At 41.7% G+C, this 27343-nt stretch overlaps 1 protein-coding gene across 2 annotated transcripts in view; it reads left to right on the top strand.

Annotated features, from left to right (window-relative positions):
• Positions 1-13689: 13689 nt before the first annotated feature.
• Klf7 (KLF transcription factor 7) overlaps positions 13690-27343 on the top strand; it is a 90077-nt gene continuing 76423 nt past the window's right edge. Inside the window, exons 1-2 of one of the 2 annotated variants that reach the window (XM_046463067.2) lie at positions 13690-13832; positions 15305-15544. In XM_046463067.2, coding sequence (XP_046319023.1) covers positions 15443-15544 — 102 coding nt within the window. In that variant the 5' untranslated portion in view covers positions 13690-13832; positions 15305-15442. Of the gene's footprint in view, positions 13833-14979; positions 15545-27343 lie in introns of those variants that run through there. The other variant, XM_046463066.2, reaches the window with a different exon arrangement.

Here is a 27343-nt window from a genome sequence, read left to right as displayed (position 1 = left end):
CTCTGAATGTATCCTTATTAGAATGAAAGAATAGATATTCAAATAAAATTAATGAAAATATCCAGTTAGAACTAAGAAGCAGACCTGTAGCAACCGAGATGAATACAAGGTGATACAGTGTTCACTAGAGATTATTCTTTGCCAGGGCTTGGAGTAGGAGAGGCAGGAGCAGCACCTGGAAAGATACTTGGGAGGTCCTCAGCCTTGAGTCCTGCAGGCCTGTGCTTGCACAACACTGAGAGTACGTACCTCCTTTAAGTTTACGCCCCAGGTGACCCTACTGCTCTACCCTAGTGATGGACCTGTTCAGAGGACATCCTGCCTGGCTCATTTGTCAGGTACCCTGTCCTCTATCCGGAGCTTTCTTTCACAGTCAACATATGGAGATACAACAGCCACTGTTGCCAGACCTCTTCAGCTACCCAAAGGACTCCAAGAGAGATCATTAGAGGAGCTGGATGAGGAAGGGCGCAGAGGTGCATCTAAGTCTATAAAGTTTAACTGCAGAGATGATCTCATGTTCAGTGGTCAAGCACATGGAGGGACTTGCTAAGCTTTCCACTGTTGAGGGTAACGAGTCATGACCTCATTTTCTCTCAAACCAGTCTTAATAAAGGCACTAAAAATAGCAAACAGGATCTTTTTAATTGACTTTTAAAGAACCACATTGGGAACAGAAAGACACTAGTCACCTTCAAGAATTAGCAACAAAGGGGAGTTGGATGGCAATTGGTGGACAGTCCCCAACAAGGACATTTTTCTTACATTTTGTTTTTAAGATGTCTATAAAGGTGCGGAACTTTCAGTATTCAGTTCACTCATCTCCACTCACAGTGTAAATTATTTGTAAACACAGCCTGATACCAACACTTGTACTCTAGGTTGATTGGCATTATTTGACAAGTTCATACAAACTTTTTTTTTTTTTTTTTTTTGAGAATGGCAATTTATTAGGAATGTGTTTGGCTCTATGTAGCAGAAATGACTTTTAGCATATGGATTTATTTTTCTCATGTATCAAGATATTTGGTCAGTTATTCTTGTTGGTCTGAATCCTTAGTCCTCTTGATCTTTCCCTCATAACCACAGTATGACTGGGCAGCTTCAATTATTGAAGTAGAACGAAAGAGGGACAGTGAAAGGAAGGTACTCAATCACTGTCCCTTTCTACATGGAAAGCCCACTCTCCCTGCATGTTAAACATTGAATTACATCCCCCTAAAAAAAGAAATGTCGAAGTCCTCACATGCAGTACTTTAGAATGTGAACTTGTTTGGTGAGAGGATGTTGACAGAAGTTAATTAAAATGAGGTTGTTAGGGTGCATCATAAACAATATGATGGATGTCCTTATAAAAAAAGAGGAAAGTTGGATGCAGAGTCATGCCTACTGGAGAATGTCACATGAACAAGAAAGGCCATCTATAAGCCAAGGAGCAGATAGATCCTTCCCTCAGGGCCCTCAGAAGGAACCAATCTTATGAACACCTTGATTTCAGATTTTCATCCTCCAAACTCGTGAGAGGATTTCTTGTGTTTAAGTCACCCAGTTTGTGGTATTTTTTATGGCAGCCCAAGTAAACTAACACACCTCAGAAGACTTCCATTTCCATGCTATTGACCAGAACTGTGCCCCTGGTCACACCTCACTATGAGAGGATGGGTGAGAATATATTTAGCTGAACATATTCCAATTTGTGCTTGTAAAATGGACTTGCTAGGAAGGCTAGTACTCCCCCCAACTGAGAGTGAAGATTTGACAAAGCACTTTGGAGATAAAATTGTGCAGTGGAAAGAGACTTAATCTCTTAAGTCTCAGCCTTTTTATCTGGCAAATGGGAATGACAATGCTCTTAGCATTTTGGGGGGGAGTGGGGGTACCGGGGATTGAGCTCAGGGGCACTTGACCACTGAGCCACATTACCAGCCCTGTTTTGTATTTTATTTAGAGACAGGGTCTCACTGAGTTGCTTAGCGCCTCTCTGGTGCCGAGACTTGCTTTGAACACCTGATCTTCCTGTTTCAGTCTCCCGAGCTGTTGGATTACAGGTGAGTGCCACGAGCCCAAAGCTCTTAGTATTTTAACGTTGGCAATGTCATAAAGCTGTGGTGAAGACCAAGTAAAGTAGCAGATATGCACATTGCTTTGAAAGTATAATGGTCTACTTAGACGTAAAAAGATTATAAAAAGAAGACATTTCAGTTTATACACCTAGAAAATGAAGGAGAGTTAAAGCAAATTAGACTTCTCTTAGAAATTCAAATAAGTGGAAAGGGGAATGGCAGTACTTCTAAATCTAATTTTTACCAACAAGAAGTCACCATTTGATGAAGTAGAAATAACACCATAGACAGCAGCTCCATTTGCTCAGCAGAAATGGGAGTCAGGCAGGTGGTTGTGACCAGGTGGTACTGGCTCCAGCTTCAGGAAGCCATTTATCACAAGTTCAGGAAAAGATGGCCCTTGGCTTGTAACCATGCTTCGCTACCTTTAATGTGCACACAGATCACCTGGGGATTTCATTAAAATGCTTATTACAGTTCAGTAGGCCTGCATGGGGCCTGCCATTCTGTGGTTCTCACAAGCTCTCAGGTATTGTTAATGCTACTGTTCTAAGGACCACACTTAGAGCAGCAAGGTCTACATCACTGAAAGAGAGGATGGTGCAAGTGGGACAGGTTTTCAAATCTAAAATCTGACAACCTATTGGGGGAATGACCCTTCTGAGGCCAAAAAAAAAAAAGTGAGAAATCTAAACATAGTATTCTGAGGGTCTTGAGGGTATCCTCAACAAACAGCTTCTAAGAGAAAGTGGGGAAGTTGGAAAGAGAAATACAGCTGAGGACAATCATAAACAAATGATGTGGACTTGTCTGGAACACATTAGAACAGAGTAAGCAATACTATTTAAAAATTATTCAAGAGCAACAAGAGAGGTACCTGGGAGATAGACACCTCCCAAGAGCCTGTTCTCCCAAGTGACACGGGGATCCTTATGGCAACTGACTTGGGAGCCAAGAAAATACCCTCCTGAGTCAAGACTATATTTTGATTCTTGACTTCATTTTCTCAACAAAATTCTAGAATTCAGTATTAAACTGATGGAATTGTGGACCGGCAATCTTCAGAACCAGCATCTATCTTTTAAGCTGGAGTTGGGCCAGATAGCACAATATCCCTGTTTGAGAGGTGACCCAGCCAGAGGCAAAGGGCACTTGGGTTCAGTATAAACAGGTTATTCAAAGGTTGATATATGAAAAGGGAAAGAGATTATTTTCGGGTGGGAGGTGAGCAATGGAAGACAGAACCATGCCCAATCTGAAGACCTTAGAGGCCAGGTAGACCTTATCTTAGTCTTAAGAAGAAATGACTAAGAACCTTACCTCGGTCGGGGTGGAGGTATCTCAAAGTCAAACTTCCTCACAAGGGGTGTCCATTTCTGCTTTCTGCTCCTCTCCTACCCTCACCACTCAGCAGGTTCTGCACTCCAATATTTGCACCCTTCAAAGTTGCTGAAGCCTCTCCTCTTCTTTGCACCTGCCAGCCGTGTTTTCTGCCCGGCTTCACATAGACACTGCAGTGGGATGATACCATGCTGATTATTGTGCTTATCACTGAGGGATCCCTTTCTCTTGGAAAGCAGGCTTGGTGAGTTTACACCACATGGTTATTTTTTCTTCATGTATTTTTATATTTTGTCTATATTTTCTTTTTGTTCTCAGGGAGCATTCATCCAACACCAGCTGATTTACCTTTGTTGGGAGACAGTTACCCCAGTGGAAGGCCATGTTCACGCTCTTTCTCCCAGCCAGCCAGTGTCAGGAATGTGGAGCTTCAGAGTGCACCTCAGATGCCATGCTGATTCTCACCTCCATTTAGATTCTAGCCCAATAATTTATTATTATCTTGTTAGTTTATCAATACTTATGTCCATATACATATTTTTTCTGAGCATTTTGGCTGTTTTTACAGATATAGTGACTGCCCCAATAATCTACTCTGCTGTATCACTCTCATTACTTTTTATTTAAGTCTCTCTTAGTTAACATGTCAGTTCTAAGAAGGACAAGAAACATTTCACCCACCTTTATAGCCCCAGTCCCCAGCCTATGTGCTTGACAGAATGGTTGTCGATAATTATCAAGCAAATGAAATTATGTTTTTAAATAAAAATATCTGGGTGGTGGGCTCACCAGAACCAAAGCTCAGTTTTTCCTAGTTTAACAACCAAATGATTAAATTCACAAAGGTGAGAATTTGTGTTCTAGGGACATGTGTTCACAAAGCAAATTTACAAGGAACTAATTTATAAATAACAACATGGCTTGATCAGTGTTTAATGGGAGGCACAGCTAGAATGATAATGGATACCTGTTATATTTCCTCTTCCCTTTTCCTTTTGTACTTGACTTCGGTCTTTTATTTAGGATGAATTTTTTTTTGTATTATGGTTCCTGTTTTTTATTGTGTTTATTCAGACTTCCTCTCTGAAACTAGAAGAAATAATATACAAGTATGAAAATAAATAAAAATCGATACCAGGTGTTTACCAAGCGCAATCTCCCAGAAGCCAGTCCACTCAGAAGACGAAATCACAGACTAGAAGTTTGCTATGGTATAAATGAATCAGAAAGGGGAAAGTCAAGGTTGCCAAATACTCACTTTAAAGCCACTCAAGAAGATCTCCTTCCACTCTAAGTGATCTTTAAAGGTCATTTAGTATCAGGACATACGTTGCCCACAGACAATGTGGAAGAAATTGTAGTGAACCAGTTCTTCCTCCCCAGCTTTCCTTTTTCTGATGCTGTTGCTGGTTCCCAGAAAGGTCTGTTATTACATCACTTTGTGAAATGTGACAATATTGAGATTGCAATCTCTCTTAAAATGTAACAAATTTAAGTGTGACTATTTGCTGATAGACTGGTGTTATGGCTTGGATCTTAAATTCCGGCCAGAGGTCCATATGCTCAAGTCTTGTTGGCCAGCCTGTGGTAATGTTGCGGGGTGGCAGAACTTTCAGGAAGTGGGAAGAAGTTAGACCACTGGGGTGTGCCCTTGAAGGGGATATTATCCTCTGAGCTCACTGTCTCTCTCTCTTTGCTTCTCAGCTGCCATGAGTAAGCAGGCCTCCTCTGCCATAATGTCCTGTGCCGCCACAGGCCCAAAGTAATGGAGCCAAGCAACTATGGACTAAAAGCTCTGAAACTGAGAGCCAAAATAAAACTTTTCTCCCTTAAAGTTGATTTTAAAGTCATCACAGTAATAGGAAGTTGACACAACTGGGAAATAGCTTATTTTTAAAAAACACATGTTATCTCTCAATCACTCTGTAAAGAGTTATTTGACAATGTGTCTGTGTTAGTCATCATTTTGTCACTGGAACCAAAATACCTGACCAGAACAAATTAGAGGAGGAAAAGTGTATTTTGGCTCATGGGTTCAGTGGTTCAGTCCATGGTTGGCTGACTCTTGCTCTGGGCCTGGGTAGGGTAGTGTATCATGGCAGAAGGATAAGGAGGAGGAAAACTGCTCACTTCATGGTAGACAGGAATGAGAGAGCAGGACAAAGTATATAATCCCTTGCAGTGACCTACTTCCTCCAGCCATGTCCCCCACTTTCTACAGTTACCACCCAGTTATTCCATTAGATGGATTAATCCATTGATTAGGTTATAATTCTCCTAATCATTTTACCTCTTACCATTGCTGCATTATCTGACATGATAACATCAGATATGGGTGGGAGTGGTGGCAACTCATATCCCAATCATGACAGTATCTCATACACTCTGCATAGCTTTGGGTAATTTTAATTACAGTCATCCCCCAGTATCTTCAAGGGATTGGTTTCAGAACCCACTGTGTATACTAAAATCCTCAGGATATTCAAGTCCCTTACATAAGATTGCATTGTATTTGCATGTAACCTACCCACATCCTCCTATATACTCTAAATCATCTCTGAGTTACTTATAATACTAATGATAATGACTAGGAAAAAAGTCTGTATGTTCAGTACAGATGCATTTTTTTTTGCATTGTATGAGAATATTTCTGGTCTGTAGTTGGTTGAATCCATACATGCAGAATTCATGGGTATGGAGGACCAGCTTACAGAGATTTTTCCAGAAGCCTTAAAATCTCCTATGTTTTCTTTCTTTAAGATCATTTGAGTTAATATCATTTCCTCCTATTCAGGCCAACATAATAGAAGATAAAGCAAACAATACAATGTCCAAACAACCCTGGAGAAAGAGAAATACTACTTTAAAGTTTTATTAAAAATATATTTTAAAAAATACTTAATGATTTTCTTTAAAAATTACAACTTCATGTGTTTCATAGGAGATATTAGATTTTCTCTAGGGTGAGCAGATAAATGTTCCTCTGGAATTTATAATCTCAAAAGGGCAATGTTACACATGAATACATAGAAAGAACAAAACAATAGAGACAAATTTAACCCAAACATTACTTAAAGACTGGGAATCAATATTGCAGAAAGGCAGAGGATATGTTAACTCGGGGCATCCAGAGAGGTGTGTAGAATTTTATATTTGAACAACTGGGATAGGGAGCAAGACTATCAGTTATATTGCCTTTTAGCCTTCTCCATCCATGTTACCTCCTATGAGAAAAGCCAAAGTGAAATGACTCTGTTTAAATCAGGGTCACTTTTGCTTAGAACAATCTTTGAGCAGTGCTAAGCTATAGAAGGAGATAAGAGTTGGGAGAGAATTGTGAACCCTTTTTTGTTTGTGGCATTGGGGATTGAACCCAGGGGTGCTTAACCACTGAGTCATGTCCCCAGCCCTTTCTATATTTTATTTAGAGGCAGAGTCTTGCTAAGTTGCTTAGAGCCTCACTGAGTAGCTAAGGCTGGCCTTGAACTTGCAATCCTCCTGTCTCAGCCTCCCAAACTGCTGGGATTACAGGTGTGCACCACTGTGCCCAGGGAGAATTGTGAACCTTCTGAGATGGGCACCATAGCACAATTTCCCCCATTTACACTGTACAAGTGGAAGGTTAACACATTTGCCTAGTTTGCTCTTGAGAAGCTCAGTAATCAGTCCTAAAAACTGTAACTCAGCTGACTTCTCTAACCATTCAAATAAGCATCTTTCTGGTAAAGAAAATTCAGTGGAATTCAAATGAGTGACCAGTCAGCAAAAAACTGCTGCTGACATTATTAATCTTCTAAATTACCCAGATCTATCATGCACATAAAAACTCATCATTGAGCACTTGTGGAATAGGTATCCCTCACTTAAAGAAATGGTCATTGTCAGCAAAGTTTGCAGTAGGGAGACTTTCTATCAAATCAATCTTATTCTCCCATTGATTTCCATTACAAAATCTGAGATGCATTCTGCTGTTTAATCCCATTAACAATCTACCAAACCCTTTGGAAATGGCACATTTAAAAGAAAAATGATGATATTCTGATAAAACAGTGATACCTAATATATTAATAGTAACACTGTGTTGTATTCAACATGTCACAACAACAACAACAAAAAAACCATTCAGGATGAAACACAATACACTCTTACAAACTGTGCCTCACATACTGCAAAGGGTAATAATCTCTAAAGTATTAGCAACTTAATTTCTCACTAGTCTTACAACTGCTTTGGCATTTCTATCATCATATAGCTAAAGTAATCCTTTTTATTAAATACATTTTTTCTCATTTCCTACTGGTCTTTTTTCTCCAATCTTTGTCCAGAAACCCTTTAATAGCTTGTGATGCTGTTCTTGGGAGGGGAACATCAGTCCACCAGGCTCAGTCTTAAGGGCTTATCCCTGTGTGTGCTGAGATCTCCTCATTATTGGAGGAATTGGGCATCTCCTGGAAGGAACGTTGCAAAGAAAAGCAGTGGATCTGATTAAGCTTGCACCAGACACTTCAAAAATCTTTTCTAATTTCTAAGACATAGCACTACTATCCAACACTGTTGTTGTGACTCTTTACCATATTATTTTCAACCCACATGCTTTGCATAATATATGTTAAATGAATGTTTTACCTAACATACACTGAACGACTGGATTCTAATGATGATTTTTTTGTTCTTCATTAGAAGCTACTGACACTTCTGTGTGCTGACACCTCAAGCTACTAAAGTGACAGTTGATACTGATATCCACAGGAAGCAAATAACAAAGTCATTTAATGTTCAACACTGTAAGCTCTGGCGAGGACATTCTTGATAGTGGACTTTTGCTGAGTTCTTAAATTCCTTACCTTTATCATCATGGTAAGTGATTTTAGTTAAGCAATAGAGCACTAGAGTTAGAGGGAAATAGCAAATGGTCTACCCAGGCACCTGCCCATCACCAGTGATATATCCAGTCCCCCTTTTGGCCCATTTGTCTGACTCACAACAAGACAAGATTCAACATTCAGAGTTGACTTAGCTATTTTATTTAAAAATCAAACATTAAACATAAATATTTTATTTAATACCCATAGAATTCTGAAAAGTTAATGGCAAGATTGGGATGTTTCCTGGAGAATGTTAGCAGGCTACATGCAGAGAGATCTTGGTCAGTTCCCCAAAGCCAACATCGTTTTTAAGCCCATCATGCCCATAATCCACAACAGATCAGTCCCTCAAAATCAAACACACCAAGAGAGTGAAATCCATGCTAATTAAACTCACAAGGAACACACATATAACTAAGATGTCTTCGTAATAGTTGACAATAACAATTAGTAGTAGCATAGCGACCAGTTCCTGTGGTCATGACCAGCACATCGGTTCCCTTCAGGCAGAACAAGTAGGAAGCCAGATTATGAGCAGAAAGTGAACACAGATTGGAAAGAAAGAGAGATGTTTATTTTCTAGCAATACTTTATTCAGGGTGTGAAAGGCCTGATGAAGCTGCCAGGTTTTTGTTTTTGTTTCTTTTCTTAATCATGAAGCAACTCCCAAGTGCTACAGACATGTTCTTCCAAATTCAAATCACGTCTTCTCACACAGTTTGTTTTACCCACCTCCACCCTTGTGACAATCTTGTTTTCTATGATACAACCAACACACATCCCCTATGTTCACGCTTTGCTCTATTGTGGTAAGATCGTTGGAGGGAAGCAAAAGTCATGAGTATGTGAAAGCACTTGTTAATAGAAGTGCCTTTTATAAATTAGTCCCCCATTCAAATCCCCCTTCTTTTGAATTTTTTATTTGTTTTTAGTTATATATGACAGTAGAATGTATTTTGACATAACATACATACATGGAGTATAACTTCTCATTCTTGTGGTGGTATATGATGTGGAGTTACACTGGTTGTGTTTTCATATATGAACACAGGAAAGTTATGTCCAATTCATTCTACTGATTTTCCTATTCCAATCTCACCTGCCTTCTGCCAATCCTCCCTGTCGGATCTGATGAACCTCCATTCCCACACTCCCCAGCCTATTGTGAGCCATCGTCCACATATTAGAGAGAACATTTGGCCTTTATTTCTTTGGGATTGGCTTATTTCACTTAGCATGATAGTCTCTAGCTCCATCCATTTACTGGCAAATGCCAGAATTTCATTCTTCTTTATGGCTGAGGAATATTCCATTGTGTATATGTACCATGTTTTCTTTAGCCATTCATCTGTTGAAGGGCACCATGGTTGGCTAGTGTGAACTGAGCTGCTATAAACATTGATGTGGCTACATCACCATAATATGCTGATTTTAAATCTTCTGGGGATATGCCAAGGAGTGGGATAACTGGGTGGTTCCATTCCAAGTTTTCTGAGGAATCACCATACTGCTTTCCAGAGTAAACCTCTCCTCTTAATATTAGTCTTCTCCCCTCCCAATGTGGACAAATGTAATATGATGCAAACACATTCAATTCTGTTGCAAAATGAGATCGCAAAGCTTGCAAAAGGTGCAAGGTTCCACGATGTCAGTGAAAGTGGGTCTGTAAAGCCACTGGCAAGGGAGGACTGCAGAATTAAACAAAAAATGAACAAAAAAGTTAACAGAGAAGATGACCACACTTTTGCTTCAGAAAGAATAATTCGAATATCAAAGAGCTGAGACCCTTGGGGGAAACAGATGATGCCCTCTAACATTTTTACAAAACGATCCTCCTTTGGATTAGGCTGTAAAAGTCAATTATGAAACAGAGCATGTTGTAATGTGCATAGGGGAGAAAAGGTGTCTTTTTCACACTTACCATGAGGTTCATGGCTAACATGCCTTTAACAAAAGACTGGAGCGGAAGAAAAGCATAAGCAATTAATCTAATCAAAGCTTTACATGATGCATGAGTCTTCAGAAATGAAGGCCCAAAGATCTAGGAAAAGCTGAATTTATGCTTAGGTTTGATGAAGAATAGACAGTCATGTGGAAGTATGATTAGATAAAAGGGATGTTATGGTTTGGATGTGAGGTGTCCCCCAAAAGTTCACAGGTGAGACAATGCAAGAAGGTTCAGAGGAGAAATGATTGGGTTGTCAGAGTTTTAACCCCAATCATTAAATGAATCCCCTGATAGGGGTAACTGAAGTGGTAGGGTGTGGCTGGAGGAGGTGGGAATTGGGGACGTGGCTCTGGGATATTTGTATCTGGTGAGTGGAGTGTCTCTCTCTCTCTCTCTCTCTCTCTCTCTCTCTCTCTCTCTCATCTTACTGATCATCATGTGAGCTGCTTTCCTCTACCACACTCTTCCTCCATCATGTTCAGCCTCACCTTGAGCCCTGAGAAATGGAGCCGGCCTTCTATGGACTAAGACCTCTGAAACTTGTGAGCCCTCAAATAAACTTTTCCTCTTCTAACTTTGTTCTGGTCGGGTCTTTTAGTCACAGCAGTGAAGAAGCTGAGTGAAACAGCGGGCATGACCTGATGGTAACAAACCAGGGGACAGTTAGCGAGTTCTGTTTACTCAGATTCTTTTTGGCCTCTCTGGGTATGGGGCAGGACTCCTGTCATTTGAGGATCTTCAGGGGAGAAGTGGGAAGTCAGAGAATGACCTTTTAGTCTTTTGGCTCACTTCAGAGGTGAGGAATTCTAGTTTCTGTGACCCTCTTTGTGGGAGTAAAGGAGAGACAGGGGAAGGCCAGAAAAGTCTTCTTGCTTCTGTGGCTCTCCCAGTCTCCTTCAACTCAAAATACTCAGCATACCAAGGTATCATGCTTTGAGGTGTCTTGTTCTGAACCCCAGCAGGGGCTTCACATTTTGCAGGCAAAATTAAGCCTACTGCAATTTTTTAAATTTCCTCCTCCTCCTCCTCCTCCTCCTCCTCCTCCTCCTCCTCTTTTTCTCTTGAAGATGAACAGAATGCCTTTATTTTATTTGTTTATTTTTATATGATGCTGAAAATCGAACCCAGTGCCTCACACATGCTAGGCAAGCACTCTGCCACTGAGCCCCAGCCCTACAGCAATTTTCTTGATTCACTATTTATTCATTCTGCAATTAGCACATCGTTTTACTTTAAACATAAATTTTGTTCAATATAGTGTAGAATAATGCTTAATAACACTGAGTTTTATTGTCCAATAAAGTTCCAAGCAAACTTCTTTCACTAATTGCTCTAAAATTTGGTTCCTGTTTTAAATAGGTTTCCTTTGAGGAGACTTTACCAGTACTCTCACATCAGGATAATAGTAGCCTCTGTAGCAATGAAGCACAACTTTGTTGTTGCTAACAATCTGATGACTTGGTTGTGTGTATTTATATATTAAATTTTTTCTATTTTATTTTTAAACTATCCTCCTGAGTTCTTAGGGGGTATTATTTATTCTTAGGTGTTTCCTATTGGATTACTTCCAAAAGGTGATATGATTAGAATATGATCATCAGTGTCTCCCAAGGCAATACTTGTACAGGACACATACTTTGCAATCAACCTGGAGGCAGACCCATATTTTGAATTTGCTTCAGCTACCTGACGGACATATGGTAATGGGTAAATTACATGTGCTCTCTGAACTTCAGAATCTTCACCTGTAAAAACGGACCACCAATAGCTCCCTTACATGATAGTGGTGAAGATCTGATATGAATATGTGCAAGATGCTGGGAACTGAGAAGGCATTCAATTTGCAGCAGTTATAATTGTGTACTTTATTTTTGGTTTGCTTGACTGCCAAAGTTTTTTGTGATCTTAATTTGTTGGTTATTTTGTATATTTGGATAATTTGCATGTGTTTTGCAACAAGAACCTAGGGTCTCTAGGATATATATAGTAGCTAAATACAAGGAATACTGAAAATGTATGTACTCTTTGGAACACCTTGTTGCATACATCTCTTAGAATGAATTTTGAAACATTCTATAATGCTTTCAAAAAAACTTCATAATGAGACTTGCATGATTTACGTTGTGAAATTTTGGTTGAGTTCCCCCCACCCCTTTGGTAAGTTGGGTGGTTGATAGCTACTCAATGGCAGTTCCCCAACCTCACCCAATTTTTATAAACATTTTGTCTTAAAGCCAAGAAACTCAATCTTTCACTATGCAGAATCCAGTTCAGAGCAGTCATGGAAGTCGGTTGATACTGTATTGGAACCACTTGCCTGCTCATTTCCTGGTTGTATGAACTTGACAAACTTATTTAATGTTTCCTAGTCTGGGTATCTTTATCCAAGAGGTTTGGAATAATGTAAATGCCTACCCTTTGGGGTGTTCTGAGGATTAAATGAGACATAGCATATGGAACATTTAGGTACACACAGTAAGTGCTTAATAAATGGTACTAGTATTTATAAAGTCTTGAAACTCACAAGTTAATAAATGTCATACTTTGTTAAAAAATGTTAATATTGTAACAAAATAAAAAACTTAATTTCCTTGAGTCACAAACACCAAATTATATGCTTTGGTGTTGACTTGCCTTTTTCCCTGTATCTAAGTTCATTTCATTTCCCTGTAACTCAGAAACATATCTTCTACCCCAGTGCCTCTCAATGGCTTCCTGCTAAGTGCACCCTGGTCTTCCAAAGATAGCATGGGGTGGGGAGGATAAGAAGGCAAGATCTTACAACAAATTAGCAAGGGATTTCTGCTTTCTCTCTATCTGGATGATTCTGGCATGTTCCCCATGGGGCCTATTAGTTCATATGTTATTTAGTACACTTAGCTAAAGTCTGGAGGCAATGATAGTAACACCTAGTATTCACCTAGTAGTGCCAGATGCTATGCTAGGTGAGTCACAAATGTCATTTTGACTCTTGATAACAACTGGCCAAGGCACATATCAGTATTCCTGTTTCTGAGACCGTAGGCAGAAGCTTTGACCCAGTAATTCACTGAAAGTCATGCAGCTAGTGAGTGGCAGCACATTCCATGCATCTACCTTAGAGTAAATGTGCCAATTATACAATGAATGCTGTAAATACGACCAGCAGAATTCCAGACATTAACAAGTGAATAAACTATCCCTTCTTCAATTCCAGTAATTTGTTTAATTTCCCCTGGAACTATATTTCAAGTTGTGCTTGTTCCACAAAACAATCTTTCAAATATTGTGATATGGAGGCCCTCATGGTCAAAGGCAGGGAAAGGTGAAGAAGGCGATCAAGGTAAGTCTATTTTTTCCACTAAAGGCACAAGGAAGTTTCTCATCTCTTAAGTGCTGAATTCTGCAATCATCTCAAAAGTAGAAGTTCAGCTAGCAGTGCATTTTGGAGAAGCTTGAACCACACTAACCATTTAAGGTCAAGCAAACAATTGGTCAACTCAAACAACACGTACTGTGCAGGGGTTTTATCTTAGAGATAACAGAATCTATCTCTATATCCCAGCTCCAGAAAACAATCGGGTTCCTCAGCTTCTCATCCTCGCTCTGCATAGACCCCCTCGCCAAAGCCATACGGTAAGCCTCACATAAAGACCCTTTAGCAAGCTGCCAGTCCCCAGCCAGGGGCGGGGGGGGGCAGGTCTAGGCTGGCTCCCGCTCTTCTCTTTAACGCCCACTCCAGGGCAGGCACGTTTTCAATCTACTCTAGCTGGGCATCAGGAGGAGGGTCTCGGACTGGGGTCAGAAGAAACACGCCGGAGGGCGGTGTCGGCCGCGCGCACCGCGGCGCGCGGGTCGGGGCGGGGACTGCGCACCGCGCCGGGGCGGGCGCAGGCCGCTCTCTCTGTGCTGCTCCCCTTTGTTCTCTGCCATTGTGAGGCACTTCCTCCTCCGGAGCTGCTTCTCTGTAGCCTGGGATCCTGTGGGGAATTCGTTAAAGGGCTTTTGGTGCTTTTTTATTTTTATTTTTTTTGTTTACTTTGTAGTACGTGACACTACCCCTTTGCATCGCTTTCCCTCGCGGCCCCTCGTCCGGTGCCTGCGAGGGAGGCAGAGTGCAAAGTGTCACTTTCCCCTTGACAGCTTCTCCGCGGCTCTCCTCCCTTTTCCTCCTCCAGGAGGCATCCTAACCCAGCACTCTGGACTGGCACCTCCTGACCGGCCGCCTCAAAGCCACAGTGGCGACACGGACCCCCCCCCCCCCCTTGCTCCGAGGGGCTCAGGCTCCCGTCACCAAGGGGCTTCGCTGGGCAGCCTAGCGAGGGTCGGAGGCCGGCGCGCGGCCCGAGTGCGGCCGCCTCGGCATCCCGGGAGCCGGCGCGAGCGTCGCCACAGCCCTCCCCGGCGCTCATGCTCCCAGGCCGCCTGGCGGCCGCCTCAGCCCCCTTATATAGCCCTCTAAAAATAGCTCGCCTCTCACCGCCTTGTATGGCAGCAGGGAGATCCGCTGCGGGCCAATCCGCGCGGGCCGTCAGGGCCAAGCCCCGCCCCGGGGCCCGCTCCGAGCTCCCTATTGGTCCTCAGTGACTTCATGAGCCCCCTGTTTACCTTACATGGTCACACGCGGCCTAATGGATGCCCTCCTCCGAGATCCCACGGCTGCGCGGAGAGCCGGGAGGAGGGAGGGAGTTTGGGGAGGGGGAAGAGCAGGAGGAGGAGAAAGGGTTGGGAGGGGGGGGGAAGACTACAAACTAGCAAGGATGGGTGGGGGGTGGGGAGGGAAGGGAAGGGGTGAGGGGGAGAGAAGCGATCGCGAGAAAAAAAAAAATGCAACCTCCCAAAATAAAGAGCAAAGATTGCATTAGGAGCGAACAGCGCTGCAGAAATAGATGGCAGCTTCGTGTCAGTGAGTTTGCATCCCCTTCCTGATCCACGAGCTGGAGTGATTAGAGCCCTGGAAGGGAATTGTTACTCCCGTGAAGTCCCCTTTTCCTGGCAGTCATCTGCACTGTACACGCTGGATGCCTCTCTCCATCCACCCCACTCACTCTCTCCTCTCTCACCTCCTCTCTCCCTCTCTCCTGCATTGATTTTTTTTTTCTTTTTAGTTGACTGAAACAAAACAAAACAAAAGGGCCACTGGATGTCTGCCTTCTTGGGGGGTGAGCCAGACAGACTGACAAACAAACAGACCCAACTGTGCTCGGGGGAGGGTTTCTCCTCCCGTTTTGCCCGGCAGCAGCAGCATGGACGTGTTGGCTAGTTATAGTATATTCCAGGAGCTACAACTTGTCCACGACACCGGCTACTTCTCAGCTTTGCCATCCCTGGAGGAGACCTGGCAGCAGGTGAATGATTTAAATTACTTGTGTAAATCGTGTGGTGGCGGCGGAGACGCAGGGGCTGCGTTGGTGTGGGCTCTGGGTTGAAATTTTTTTTGTTTGTTTTATGTTTTTTTTTTTTTTTCCTTTTTGGCTGTATGTTGTTTAAAATGTTTTCTTAAAGAGTCATATGCGCTTACCTCTCCACCCACCCCTAACCCCTTAGTGTGCCGAGCTGAGCAGCCGGTCCGAGCTGCCTGTGTTTCAGTCACCAACACACATCCTTGCGCACACCCCTGTCCCCCAGCGGAGACCTGCCGAACTTTTGGGGTTCGGAGGAGCCGGGTGGGAAGGTGGTTTCGGGCTTTAGAAGCGATCGCTGACAGTATACCACATCTCTACATCCACGGAGCTCTACCTGTTTGGTACCTTAAATCAGGTTCATCTATTTCAACTGCTGCTGACGACTGTCAGATGGGGTGGGGGGAGCAAAGCGGAGTGTTTTCCCAGTAATTAGCGAGTGTCAATAAAGAACAGGAGCTTGATTTTGAGATTAGAATGTGGACCTAGGGAGAGGAGCCCAGTGACAAAAGGTACTCAAGGATATCTACAAGGAGGACGGGAAGATGTGTCTATCTTAGGCTGACAATTCCTTGTAGGTTTCCCCAGTGTAATGCCTCTAAGGAAAAAAAAAAAACAAAAAACAAAAAAAAACAAAAACACCCTCTACATGTGTCCTTGTTTCTCTTTTTTTGTTTGGGGTCCCTCTCCAGTTAGATAGCAAAACCTCAGACAAAGGGTGGTGTGTGCTTCCACGCCTCTGACTTTGTCTTGGAGGACTAGTTAAGAAACTCCTAGGATGCTGAAGGGCACCCATGCCAAGTTGGCTCTGCGTCCCAGGGAGGATGAAGCAGGGCTAGGGATAAGTTCACTGGGCTTTGTGAAGTGGAATAAAGAAAATGCTGGTCAGTGGAAAGTGCTGGGTCTACTGCAAAAAAAGTGTTTTTTTTTTTTTTTTTCTTTTCCCCCAGCAGGGATTAGAAGCTGCTGAGGGGACATTCTGCAGGAAAGATGGTGGGGGGTGGGGTGGGGGGGACAGATGGGTATTTAAAAACCCAACAATATGCACCATGGAAAGTCCAAGAAGATGGTCTGGATTTGCACATCGAAAGTGTGAACTTGTCCAGTCCGTCCTGGAGACACCCACTTGCCCTTGAGAGAGGCTTGGTGTGTGGCTGCTCTTGTAACTTCTCTGCTCAGTGACAGCAGCTTGTTAAGGCTAATGAACGGCTGAATTTCCTCTGCCAGGATCCAAAGCAGGATTTGCCAGCTTGAGGCTGCGATGTAACAGTTGCTGCTTTAGTGAGAGGTTTGGCTTTTGGTATGAGTAGCCCAATGGTAAAGCTGATCCTCTGACTGTACCATTGTTATTAGTTGTTGTTCTCTGGTTAGAAGCTGCAAGATTTCCTTCAGGTGTTGGCCTTTGGTGTCTGTGTGTCCTCACATGCATTCCTGTCTGAAGATGCTGGCAGATACTCTCTACTCTGTCTAAATACATGCACAGTTCACACATTTGTAGCATAAAGCATTTCTTCATTGCCTTCTTTCCCTCGTTCTTAACAAGACTTTATCTCATGAAGGATCTCACTGGATCTTTTTCCTTCTTTTATTTTGCATGCTAATTAACTAAAATGTTGCCAGAATTTCGTTTTCTAAATCGCCTTCATTTCACACTATCAGCTCATTGGTGTCGAATCAGTTGCATATTAACGACTGTCTAGACAGGTTAGGGAAGGGAATCTGTTGATTTAGTCAGCTTGCCCAAGGCAGCCCTTGTTTGTGACTGTTAAGCAGTGTTGGAGGGAAGAAAGTTGGCTTTATTTGTTAGAACGTTCCCTCCTGATGAATCACACAACTTTGTTTTGGTTCAAGTTTTCGCAGTAGTAAAGCCTGCTTTGGGGGAAGGCCTCTCCAGAGGAAACCTGCTTTTCTAGATCTGGCTAGACCCTCCAGGAGAAACTCTAGATCTGCAAAGAAACATCAGTGGCCTGACAATTAGGGGATAGATTAGCTCTATTGTCTCCTCTGAAGCCAGCTCTGCTCTCCCTTCTCTCCTCCTCCTCCCTTCCCCTCCTCCCCCTTCAAGGAACCTCTAGCTTAGTTTCTATCTGCAGGCAAAGGAATTCTCGTCCCTCTGAACCCCTTCCTTATTTTTTTACCTTAACTCCCTCCAACTGCTCTCATTCTCAAACCTTTTACCAAATTATTTCGGAGGCTTGCTCATAGTCTGTACAGAAACATAAGTTGTGGGTGAGCAATTATAAACAAGGTACCACTCCATGACTGCTCTGCAGCCACAACTGCTCTCTCTATATAAAGGTAACTAGGACCCTAAGTTCACATTGATGACAACATCTCTAGCCTCCATCACCATCTCTTCCTTCCTTCCCCTCTCTGAACCCCCTTACTGCTAAGTGGGGGGAGTGATTATATGCAACTCTTGGTTCCAAATCAACCATCAGATGGTGAAATTTTGAGACTCCTTTGCTCAAAACAGCTTGAGAAGGTTGCTGCAAAGAACCCCAGGCAGGAGGAAGTTTCCTGATGCTGTGGGGTAATCAGATTTTAGAGGTCAAATGAGGAGTAATTATTAGATGTTCTTCTTAAAGTGAGCAGTGTACCTGGCCTCGGGGAGAGGAGCGAAATACTGAGATCCACATAATCTGATTTGGTTTCTAGAGGAAAGAGTGTCTAGGATGATAAACCCAAGAACATTTGTGCATTTGTAATTGAGGATGGACTATTTGGGGGATTTTATTTCAAACTTATGAAATAGGATAATTTCCTGTGTCAATGAGCCCGTGACAAAGTCCCGGACTATGACAGGGCCACCTCCTGTCTTGGAGATCATTATCATTTTGACATTGGATTTTCAGGCAGTGATGCTGTAGCTGCATACTGCTCCAACTCTGAAAAATCATTGCTGGTATAATTTAAAAACCCAAATGGACATCCCACATTAACAGCTCTCCATTCCTGGGCTCTGACTGCATACTTAAGCACTTGGCCCAAGTAACATCATCTCTCCCTGTCATATAACTGTAAATTACACTGTGCTTATGTGGTCTATTATTTTATGGAATTCAGCTGACACAACTCTTAAGGCTACCAGCCTTAAGCTCTTTGGAAACTTGCAGGAAAATTTCCAAGAGCTGTCTGAGCAAAAGTAGGAAAAAGTCAAGGGTAGGACAGAAGCTGGAGGAGATTATAGGGTATAATTTGATGGCAGATAAAGGGAGACCCATTCATGACTTTTATTGCCAATAGAATAAAAAGGATTTGACACAATACTTTTTTTTTTTTTTTTTTGCAGACTATTTAAAAGACTTCTAGACTTTTATTTATTCATTATACCTAGCTGGCTATTCCCTGAGTACAAGTCAAGTAATGATGCTCTAGGTCTTACCTGGACTTCACTTTGCTTCATGTCATTGAGGGGCATGGATGGCATGTTTACTTGAAATCTCTTCTGCATTTATGTTCATTGTTAATGCTGATTCATAATTGGCAGATGGGGTCAGTTTCAGGCCTCCCTTTTGCTTGGAGAAAATTTTCCACTGCTACTGGAAACAAATAAATAAATCATAGAACATTCTTCCCTCCTCCTCCATTCCCCCATTGTTTTAATATAATGGCATACTTGGCCACTGTAAGGACTAAAGTGTCCCCATAACACTGCAATTTCATCTTGGTTTCAGGCACCCTGAAACACTTTTTATGAGGGCCTTTGGTAGGAGGCATCTCTAGGGGAAAACCTACAGAAAGAAATCCTTGCCTTCCAAGAATAGCCTCCTGGTACCAGGGATGGGATTTAGTCTACGACTAACATTTCCTTTCCCTTTGTATGATCTTACCTTTGCCTGCCTTCTCCAGGCCTAAACACCTAGGTACTTTCTCAGGCAGAAAAACAAAGCAAACTGTAGGATCTGTCCATCCGCAGGTTTGCCACTGTCCCCAATTTGCAGAAAACCTTGTCATGAATTAGAATTTCTTGGCAACAGCACCACCCTGAGAAATTTGTAGACACAAAGGAGCCTTAGTAACCATGCTGAAAGGATAAAATAGCTGGCTTTTAAAAATATATTTAATTTGTGCATTCTTACTAACTGTAAATCTGTTTCTTTATTCAAAACAGTGTCTTGGTGGATTAAAAAAAATTAGAATTTCCCCTGTTAATCCAGATTTTGCTTTATGAGGATGCAATCACTAAATAAATGTAGCTTTAAAAATGAAAGCACATGTGAAGGCAATCAATCACACACTTAGCCTTTCTTTAATAAATTCATTTTCATGTTCTTTTAATAGATACATCTTTGTGTGGATTTAGGGGCTCTCAATCATTATTGTTCAGTCTACCTGTTTGAAATTTAGTATTTTAGAGTGGATGAAGATTTCGATGCAGATATTTTTACTTCATCTGTCCTGAATAGGGGGAAAAGGAAACCACTATTCTTTGTTCTCCATGAATCTCCCACCCCCACTCCCTACCCTGAGGAGAATGGGATATTGGGGTCCCATCCATTTAAAAAGCAGAGCAGAAGATGCAGGGTGACAGCTTTGCCCTGAAATGATTTATGGATGGGCATATCAGAGACCTTAAGTGTTCAAATGTGGGCTCTTCCTCTCTCTCAGCCCATTCTAAATATAAATGCCTATGGGGGCTAATTTGCCTCTCCACTTAAATGGGATAGTTTAGAGAGGGTCAAAATAGGGTTTTTAAATAGCCATTCTCTTATAAGTCTTCAAATTCTCCTTTCAGAGAATTCCCGTATTTTAACTTTTTTAGTACAGGCATTGTAGTCATCTTTCATCACTTTGTGCTTATTAGAGAAAGAAGAATATAGCTTACTCGAGCCAGTCACAGTGTCTCCTGTGAGATAGGACAGGTGCTCGGATAGCTGCCTGGTTTGTAGATGCCCCCATCTTTGCAGTTTGTAGTACTCTGGGACAGGTTTTTAATCACCTATGGCTGGTGAGTGCAGAGAATGCCTCTGCGATTCTGGTTCACTCTGTATGTCAGTTAGCATGAGTGTTAGAATAGGGATTTGCTGAAAGTTTAGGACAGCTCCCCAACTTAACTTGAGCAATGCCAAGAAGGTGAGGTGCTGAGGTTTAGTCTTCTCCAAGTCCCTTTGTTCTCCCAAATCAGCTCAGTGTTTGTTTAGCATAAACTGGTGGAGATGTTTCAACCCCAGATTGCCAAAGTTTACCAGGTACAGTGATCAGAAAACTATAGCTAAGAATAGTGTTCAAATTAGAAGAAGTTACAGTATCTAATCATTAATGTTACATATTTCATTGAGAAGTTAAAAAATACTTCTTCTCTTGTTACATTGTATGCTCATTTTAGAACATTCACGAGATAAACTATCCTATTAGACCTAATGTAAGAGTTCCCCCAATAAATAAAGTATTGGCATCACTAGGACATGCTTTGACCTAAGATGGGTCATGATCTTACTTCTCCTCTTGGCCTAATTGTTTGCTGTTAATTTGCAGACTCATTTCCATTGCCTTGGGTCGTTTTGTTTTTCTCACTTGATATTTGGTGTGACTCTGAGAAATTGGTCCTCTGCAGTGTATTCTGTCTATTCGACTCTGCATTGGAGCAGCTGTACCCACCACATGCTTGATGTGTAGATGTTACAGCTGAGTGTCTGTGGCAGCCTTGGTGTGAGTCTACTGTCAGCCTGCTTGATATGGGAGAGCCGACTGCTTTCCTGGAGAGACCATTCCTGATTGAACTGGTAGATGGACCTACACCTTGTGGGGGTTTCTTATTTATATTAAATCCAGAAAATATTATACCTATTGTTTTGTGCAAAATACTAGGTTTGAGTGATGCAAAGTAGAGTTGGGTGTAGATTTTTTCCCCTAGGAACTTGACTAGCAGGGGAGAAAAAACATGTTTTAAAACACACACACACACACACACACACACACACACACACAGTAGAACACAGTTGCAACAAAACAAACAAACAAAAATCTTAAATTCTGTGAGTTTCTAAATACTCACTGGCCTGTGCCTATCTGCATTTATGTACATTGTTACAGACTTGCTTATAAAACACACATGAGATTTCCTCAGTTCTACCCTGGGCAGGCTTTTAGTTAAGGACATGTTGGGGGCTGGATACTCTTATGGCAGATGAGTGTACAATGTGAATGAATACACATGTCTGTAATGGCCAGGAAACAAGTCATTCGGAAATGATTCTAGGTAATTACAATAATTAATGTAGAGCCATATGTGATATCTATTTCTGAATATGAATTTATTGACATTTTCTGAGGGTCATATTGAAAGTCAGGTCCCCAGCCTGTGCCAAAGCTAGGAACATACAGTATTAGAATTGTAATTCTTGAAAGGGTCTTGGTTTTCTCAACTCTTAAGAGAGTAGGGTTGGACCAAGTGATTGTTGAAGCCAGACAAGGCTTTGAGGTCTTTAAGGCCACTGCCCTATGTTAACACCTGTGGCTCCAGGGCACAAGACTCTTTCAGATGCCCAAAAGTTTGTTTGTTTTCCATCATTGCCTTTGAATAAACTTGGACTCGCTTTTCATTCTTCTCCCCCACCTCCATAAAGGGAGGTGAGAAAAATCCCCCCCCCTTTTTTTTTTTACTTCCAAGAATATGAATACATAGAATTTTGGAATTGCCTGGGTCCTAGACCAAGCTATTGAATATTTCAAAGAAGCTTTACTTGTTTAATTTAATCTCTTTTCCACTTTAATAATGTGTGGTAAATTGGAAAATATACACTGTGCTAGAAAAAAAAGCCCCCAATTACAACACTAGTCTTATAAAAAGTACTGTCATTTAAATAATAAGTGGAGTGGGCGTAAGGAGGGTGCATCAAGGCAGACATGGTAGGGTGTTGGGTGAAAGATACAGTGTTTTATGTAGAGAGGAGCAAATGTGCAGTGGCTTTTTTTTTTTTTCCATGGCACCTTGCCAACAGAGAATGGCGTGAAACAGCAACCCATGTGCCAGTCCATGACATTCTTCTCTGAAGCAGTTTAAAATTCTTAAGAGGGTTGGATGGGCAATGGAATTGGGATGTTTTATAAATTTAAACAAAAAGTACTGCATACTTTAATAAGGAGTAGGGAATGAATTCAGCCTAACATAGGGGGCTGGATGGTGAAGCAGGCCTAATTTTCACGACTATCCCCAATTATCGCTCCTACATCCTGGTTCTAGTTTTCTTTTTTCTTTTTTGTACTAGGGATTGAATCCAGGGGCATTTAAACCACTGAGCTTCATTTGCAGCCCTTTTCAGTTTTTATTTGTATCCATCTTGAAGTTGCTTAGGGCCTTGCTAAATTGCTGAGGCTGGCTTTGAACTTGCAAACCTTCTGCCTCAGCCTGCCTAGCTGCTGAGATTATAGGTGTGCACCACTGTACCCATCTGGTTGGTTCTTTTTTTACTTTCCTTACCCTTTTGTCATCTCTGCTAATTCTGATGGTGGAAGTTCTCTCTTGGAACTTGTCTCACAAATCTCTTTCACCTCTAAGAAGAAGTTGAATTTTCTTTTTTGAAATTATTTGGAGACTTCTTTTTTTCTTCTCCAATCTATAGATCCAGTCCACATATTTTTCTGCACTTTGGACCTGCATTTTAAAATTAGACCTGTGCAACTAACATTAAATGCTTTTTTGTGTTGAGTGTGTCCCAAACCCCTAACTCATCATCTTCTGCCGTGGACCTCTTCCTTTTCCTGGCCTCCTTATTTCTTTTGTTAACATGACCATTCTCCTCATGTTCTAGATTTAACTTGTAATCCATCTTTCACTCTTCTCTTTCCCTTGAATATAATTTGTAAAAAATTCTAGATTGAAAAATTCCATTATTGAAATGTAAAAGTAACTGAAAAAATCTCATTGCTTTGGCTTCTGTAGTACATTAACATTGGTGGTCTTCAATTTTCTGCTCCTTCTGCCACCTGGGGAGATCCCTGTCACCTCCAGGAAATTGTCTTTCTGCCTTCCTCACTTGTGTGGCTGTGGCTCCCTACTGCACACAGGATAAAAGCAGACTTCTAAGAGTCAAGGTGTTCCAAGGCCGGGCCTACATAAGATCTGCAAGTTCTTGCCTGTTTTGTGTATAGTAGTTGCCATCCAAATTAAGTGACTGTGCTTTTCCTGCTTCTGTTTTTACAATTTTTTTCTTTATCTTTTTCTTTCTTCCTCCTTCTTCCTCTTACCCCTCCCACTTCTCTTTGTCCAAATACTACCTGTTCTTTAACTTTCAGAGAGTTGCCAAATCTTCCAGGAAACTGCCCCCCTCCCCCTTCAACAGTAATTGCTCTGATTTCTACACTCTTGGGTAAAACTTTGTACTTCCTTATGATGTTTTGTAGTTTTTGTCTTGTAGTATGGCCTACCTGCCTGCTTTTCTCCCTCTCCCTTTCTCTCTCTTCTCATTTTTCCAGTTAGGTTGCATGATGTAAAGCAAAATTGATACCTTGGTTATGATTTTGATAATCAGCTTTTAATATGTAGTCTGCTTTTTAGAGAGCCTTGCACATACTAGGAATTCAATAATTATTTGGGGAGCATGCTCTGACTATGACTTAAGATTTGACTGTGTTTTTAATAGTGGTTCCCAATCAGGGCTGCACTGCAGACTGGGTAAATCAGTATCCTTTGGGAAGGGACCCAGACATCAGTATTTGTAAAGCTTCCAGGGATTCCAGTATGAAGACAAGGTACTGAGCCCATAGATCTTTAGAGAATTAATGCTATATCAGAGTTGCAGGTACCTTATTTCTTATGTTGAAATATCAAATTTCTTGTATAACTTGGAATTTGAGTGTACCAGTGGTTTATAAAAAGCAGAACAGAGCTGGCATGTGCACTTCATTTAGCTCACTGGTTAATGGCAGCTGCTCAAAAACTCTTCATTCTTCTTGTTTTGCTTTCCCTCACCTTAAAGTGTCTAAGGCAGTCCCGTTTGGTTCACATTTCCTATGACCTACCCTGGGTTTGCTTAACCTGGTCAAATTCCATTTCTGGAAACTGTGGTATTGGGCATGAAGTTCCAACCATGTGATGTTTCAAAGAATTCGTCTTTGCTAGGTCCTCAGCCCTGATTTTCCACTTACCTCTGCCTACTCCATGGTTTAAAGGGATGACTGTCTGGATGTACATCTGTTGGCTGATGCCAAATAGGCATTCGCTACCAGCTCTTCATTTTCTCACTGACCACACTGTTTGGAAGTAGACTTTATTTATAAAGTATTTTCAAAGGAACCATCTTTCTAGTAAGAGAAACCAAAATAAACTGTGGAAGAATTGCTGCTGAAGACATTCAGGCAAGGAGGCAGGCTCCATTTCCATAGAAGGCTTGGCTCCTCTGGTCATGACCGTGGGCCTGTGGTGATGTCCACAAAGAAGGTTTAGAAATACCCCTTTTTCAAACTGTGATGTTTGCAAAATTGTTTGTACTATAGCTACATCGTTTCATCTGTGAACTGTCTTTGATGGGGATATGGTTGGCAAGAGCAGAGGAGCTCAGAGCTCAGGGTTGAAGGATGCTTTTTGGAAAGCTCAACCCAGCTGTGAAAATGGCAATTAGCTGCGGAGCCGTTGCCCTGCAAGGGAGTGCCTGCCTGCTCTTGACCCCACTCTAACATTCACCTTTCAGAGCTCAGTTAGCAGGAATTCAATGGAGTGGTCAGAACGTTGGCACTTATTTTTGGAGAGACGGCAAATTTGCTCGTATACAAAGGAGTGGAAATAGATTCTTCCTACCCCCTACCCCTACCTTTCGAGCATTTAACGTTTGTTCCAGTGGCCACTGTAGACCCAGTTCATGGGACACAGTTCCTCCTGTGGTGTTGGAGTTCTTCTGTGAGGAGGCCCTATGCACAACTGCTTCTCCTGTGAGCTACTGAGATCTTACTCAATGTCAGACCTGAGTTGTTGACTTTACCTCTGAATTCCAAGATTGCTCAGCCTTAAAACATGCACTTTCCTATCTGTCTTGAGGCTCTTGCTTCTTTTAATATGATTGGCTGCATGATGGCATGATGGGAATTTTTATGTTTGCATAGGAAAAGTTTTTTTTTTTTTTTTTTTGGATACTGAGGATTGAACCCAGGGTTGCTTAACCACTGAGCTGCATCCCTAGATCTTCTTTTTTTTTTTTTTAAATTTATTTATTTATTTAATTTTGAGAGATGTTCTTGCTGAGTTACTGAGGGTCTTGGTAAGTTGTTGAGGCTGACCTCAAACTTGCCATCGTCCTGCCTCAGCTTCCCATGTTGCTGGAATTACCTGTGTATACACCATGCCCCATTGCTTAGGAGTGTCTTACAAACATCTGTATGAGCTGTTGTTCTGAAGGGCTCGGGGTGTTTCTTTCATGGTTTCTTATTGACATGTCCTTGCTATAACTAAGGAACAGGCAGATATTACAGAACTTACCATTCAGAGGTGAGAAAATTGGGCTAGAGGATGATTAAGCAAGTTGTCTTACTGTGGCTGCAAAGCAAACAAGTAGTGGATATATTTTTCTCATCCCTCTTCCCATCTGGCTATTCTTCCTGTCATCATAGTTATATTATGTGAGTGTGTGTGTGTGTGTGTGTGTGTGTATGTATATATATAATCAGCTACTTCCTGAAGATTATCTCCTTTGAGCATCTTATATTCATTATTTCATTTATTCTTGACAGCAATCCTGGGAAATACATATTCTGCTTATCCCCATTTTATAGGTGGAGACATTAGGGTTTTGGGTATTAAATGGCTTGCCTAGAATCACAGCCTGATAGTTTTTGAGTCAGAATCCAAGCCTAGGCAGTCTGCCCCACACTCTATTTATATTTATAGTGACTCCTGGTTAGATAGGAGACATCAGGGCAGAAGCCAGAGTAGTAGACTGGCAGTCAGTGGACCTGTATGGACTGGAATAGCTTACTGGTCTGTTTGCTTTCTGGGCATTGGTTTTCTCATCTATAAATAGGCTAGTCTGTGCAAATACTCCTTAAGGTCGCACTGTTTCATAGACACATTGCATGTAGGCTTTGACATCAGGCACAGGTGGAACCCTGCGAAAGTCACTGAATGTGACATAAAGTTACAAATTCCTACCTAAGAATTGGCTCTCTGACTGAGCTGCCACTCAGTGAATGCTCCATCCTTCTGCTTCTCTCTGTCAATGATAGTACAAAATGGCACAATGCTCTTTCTCGAAATAGTGTCACTAGGTGCTTGAAGATCCCAGTGAGCCTAGAGAGTGTCTAAGAAAGAATGAATGAAGGGAAGGTGGGGAAGTCAAAATGGCAGGCATTGGCTCTGGTGTTCCTTTATCCATCCACGGAGAAGCTGTCATTAAGAACTTGTACTTAGAACTGGGGAAAGAATAGAAATACATATTGCCCCCCCCCAGAAACTGGATTTAGGGTGACATCCTTGGAATTTGTGTGCTTGCTTATGCAGGTATCCAGCCTGTTCCCTTTCTTTCTCTGTAGTCTTTTGACTTGTTTCTCCTAAGTTTTTCCAGCATGCAGTTATTTATTATTATTATTTTTTTTAGGAGCCAGAATTAGGCACATATAACATAATACAGTGCTGGTTACCACACCTGCCATTCTGCCTTACCTGATGACTGAGTTTACAGCAGCTTATGAGAGCGAATCAGGTTTTATGAGATCTATAAATATCTCAGATAGGATTTTTATTACATTTTCCTCCTTCAAATAAGACATAATGGAGGTGCTCACATATATAAGGAATGTTCTTTCTGTGATAAA

Source organism: Marmota monax, unplaced genomic scaffold, assembly GCF_021218885.2.
Source record: "Marmota monax isolate L192 unplaced genomic scaffold, Marmota_monax_Labrador192_F-V1.1 WCK01_AAM20220418_F8-fsc00095, whole genome shotgun sequence".
Lineage (NCBI taxonomy): Eukaryota > Metazoa > Chordata > Mammalia > Rodentia > Sciuridae > Marmota > Marmota monax.
Note: the sequence above shows the minus strand (reverse complement) of the source record. Positions and strands in the feature narration are given on the sequence as shown.